This window comes from Lipotes vexillifer, unplaced genomic scaffold (assembly GCF_000442215.2).
Source record: "Lipotes vexillifer unplaced genomic scaffold, Lipotes_vexillifer_v1.1 scaffold1798, whole genome shotgun sequence".
NCBI classification, from domain to species: Eukaryota; Metazoa; Chordata; class Mammalia; order Artiodactyla; family Lipotidae; genus Lipotes; species Lipotes vexillifer.
The window spans coordinates 606,604-609,473 of NW_006789032.1; the positions used below are offsets into that span (position 1 = coordinate 606,604).

At 64.9% G+C, this 2,870-nt stretch overlaps 1 protein-coding gene across 1 annotated transcript in view; it reads left to right on the forward strand.

The window, feature by feature from the left end:
- Window positions 1–913: 913 nt before the first annotated feature.
- The window catches only part of EEF1A2 (eukaryotic translation elongation factor 1 alpha 2), a 6,872-nt gene continuing 4,915 nt past the window's right edge, over window positions 914–2,870 (forward strand). The window contains exons 1-2 of the mRNA XM_007462242.1: window positions 914–1,057; window positions 2,668–2,847. Of these exons, the coding sequence (XP_007462304.1) occupies window positions 914–1,057; window positions 2,668–2,847 (324 nt within the window). The remainder of the gene's footprint in view (window positions 1,058–2,667; window positions 2,848–2,870) is intronic.

Consider the following 2,870-nt stretch of genomic DNA (forward strand, 5'->3'; position numbering starts at 1 on the left):
CCGCCCCCCTCCCCCCCCCCCCCACGGGCTGCCTAGGTTTCTACATTGACCTCCAGGATGAGGCAGGGGCTGTGACCCTGTGACCAGAGGAAAGGGGGAGGGTATGGCCCTCTGCCCCCACCAGGCTGAGGGCATCTCTGTCTGGCATCTGCTGAGCTTGGCTGCTGGGGCCAGATTCTCCCTCCTCTGGACACAGCAGGGACCCCCACCTCCCTGCCCTACTGTCTGCCCCCGTCCAGACCCCGGGGAGGGCCCGAGCTATTCTGGGCCCCTGATCTGGGCACCGCATCGCCCTGCTTGAGCTCTGGGCCAGGCTGTCTCCCCGGTGCCAGCCTGCCGGGCAGGGATGAGGGGAAGATGGCGCCGTCCCTGCTCGAGGAGGGGAGTGGGAAGCACTGACCATCTCTCCACCGTGGCAGCTCTGCGGGGTGGGGGGTGGGGGCTGGGATCGGGTGGCTGCGGTGTCCCAGCCCAAGGCCGTGGGTTGGGAGAAAGCACCGGGGACAGGGCACTGGAGAGCGGGGCAGGGTGACTCATCACCAGGCTCCTGACTGGTCACGGGGCTCACCCAGGCTGGTGTTCCTCGGTGTCTCCGGATGGGGTTAACCTCTCTCATGGTGGGGGGGCTCTGTAGGCACAGCACTCAGACATTTACGGCTACTGGACTGTTTGGGCTTTTGCCCCCGGGCTCTGCTCAGCTAAACACGGAGACCTGGCTCCGGCCCTGGGGGCCCGGACTGTGCTCAGGCTGTGCTCCCAACCTGTCCAGGGCAGGGCTTTGCTGGGCTTCTCTCTGAGGCCCCCCATCACCTTTGCTCCCCGCCTCGGCCCACAGAGTCACTGCTCAGCGCGCCCCTCGCCCTGAGCCAGAACACCCCAGGTTGCGGCCGCCCCTCCCCACACCCCGGGCAGGATGGGTAAAGAGAAGACCCACATCAACATCGTGGTCATCGGCCACGTGGACTCGGGCAAGTCCACCACGACCGGCCACCTCATCTACAAATGCGGGGGCATCGACAAGAGGACCATCGAGAAGTTTGAAAAGGAGGCGGCCGAGGTGAGCCCTGGGGGGGCTCCCACCTTTGCCTCCACCACGAGGTTGGGTTCTCACATGGCAGCCGGGCTGATGCTTCCCCGACCCTGGGGCACGTAGCTCAGATGAACTCCTCTGGGGCAAGAGGGGCGCGAGCCCCAAGGACCCCATGTGGGAGATGTGTATGTCACAGCATCCAGATGGGAAAGGCATGGGGGCAGCTGGGGGAGCCTCTCTCTGAGGAGGTGCCTGGTCGGGGCGAGGTGGGATGACCTGCTGGACCAGCCCCAGGCGGGGGAGGGGCTGGAGGTGCATTTCTCCCAGTATAGGTCACTGTCTCTGAGCCCCCAGGGCTGGGTTCCGGTGTTCGTCCCGGGGCTGAGGTCTGGGGCTGGAAGTGGCGCTGTCCTCGCTTGTCCCAGGGCTGGGCCAGGACTCAGAGCAGCTATTAATAGCTGATTGATGGGCACCCAGCCCATCAGCTCCATTTTCTCCTGCCGGTCCGGGGCAGGCTGCTTGTCCAGGGTGGCACCCTTTTTTGGGGGGAGTCTTTGTCACCTGGCGAGGATGAGAGGGACCCTGGTGGCTGACCCCCCATTTCTCGAAGCTGATCCTCTCAAGCGCCTGAGACCCATGGGTGGGAAGTCTCCATGGAGTGGGGTCTGCTCTCTGTGCCTGCTACCTCCACCCCTGAGCTCTGGGAGAAGCTCCTGTTGGGAGCTGTGAGGGGTCTCACCTGGATGGCCGGTGCCAGGGCTCAGGAGGGGGCGGCTGCTGGCCTGGGCTGAACCCTGCTCATGGGGCTGTGGGGATGCTCCTGGGCCCCAAAGCTGTGTTTCTTCTTTCCTGCGGGGCTGGTGTTGAGGGGGGCTGAGGGTGCTCGCAGGGTGTCTGGTTCGGGTCTAGCTGGGCCCTGGCTGGGCAGCCTCCCTGGAGGGCAGAGCCCTGTCCGTGCATGGCCCTGGCAGGGAGCTTTGACCAGCTGGGCAGTGACCACAGCTGCCACCCTGACCGCAGCCCTGACCCTGGGCATGGGGGTCTCACTGGGCACTTGGCACAGGTGTTGGGAGAGGGCAGCCCGGCCTTGCTTTCCCTGGTCAGGTGGGGCGGGGAGTGGAGGAGGAGCCTCAGAGCCACTGGGGAGCTTTAGCGGCTGTAGAAAGAACTGGAAAGCCAGGCCCTTCCTTACCACCTCATCTGATTTCTTTCTTTCTTTTTCCCTAAAAAAAAGAAAAAGAAAAAATCACAGAGGGGCTTTTTGGTTGGACAGCCTGAAGCCCAGTGGGGTCATCAGCTGACACAGGGATCTGGGGGGTGCGGTGGGGGGGACCCTGGCTTCAGATAAAGGGGAGCCCTCAGCCAGGGGAGGGCTTGAAACCAGGGCGGCTCTCGGGCTGCTCCCAGGCCCTTGCGCCCCCTGCTGGTGGCGCCCGTTTAGGCGGCAGGAGGCCAGCCGGGCAGGGCCGGGATGAGGTCCTGGCGTCCTCGGTTCCGGTGGTGGGTCCAGAGCCCCAGGGTTCCAGCAGTAGCGAGGGGTCTCTCTGCCGTGACGTGCTGCTCCCGCACCCCAGGGGACCCGTGGCCAGGCCAGCCGAGTCCCGGTCTCGTCCTGAACCACGTCCCCACCCCTCCAGATGGGGAAGGGCTCCTTCAAGTACGCCTGGGTGCTGGACAAGCTGAAAGCCGAGCGGGAGCGCGGCATCACCATCGACATCTCCCTCTGGAAATTCGAGACCACCAAGTACTATATCACCATCATCGACGCCCCGGGCCACCGCGACTTCATCAAGAACATGATCACAGGCACATCCCAGGTGGGCGGGGCCTCGGGGCCGGT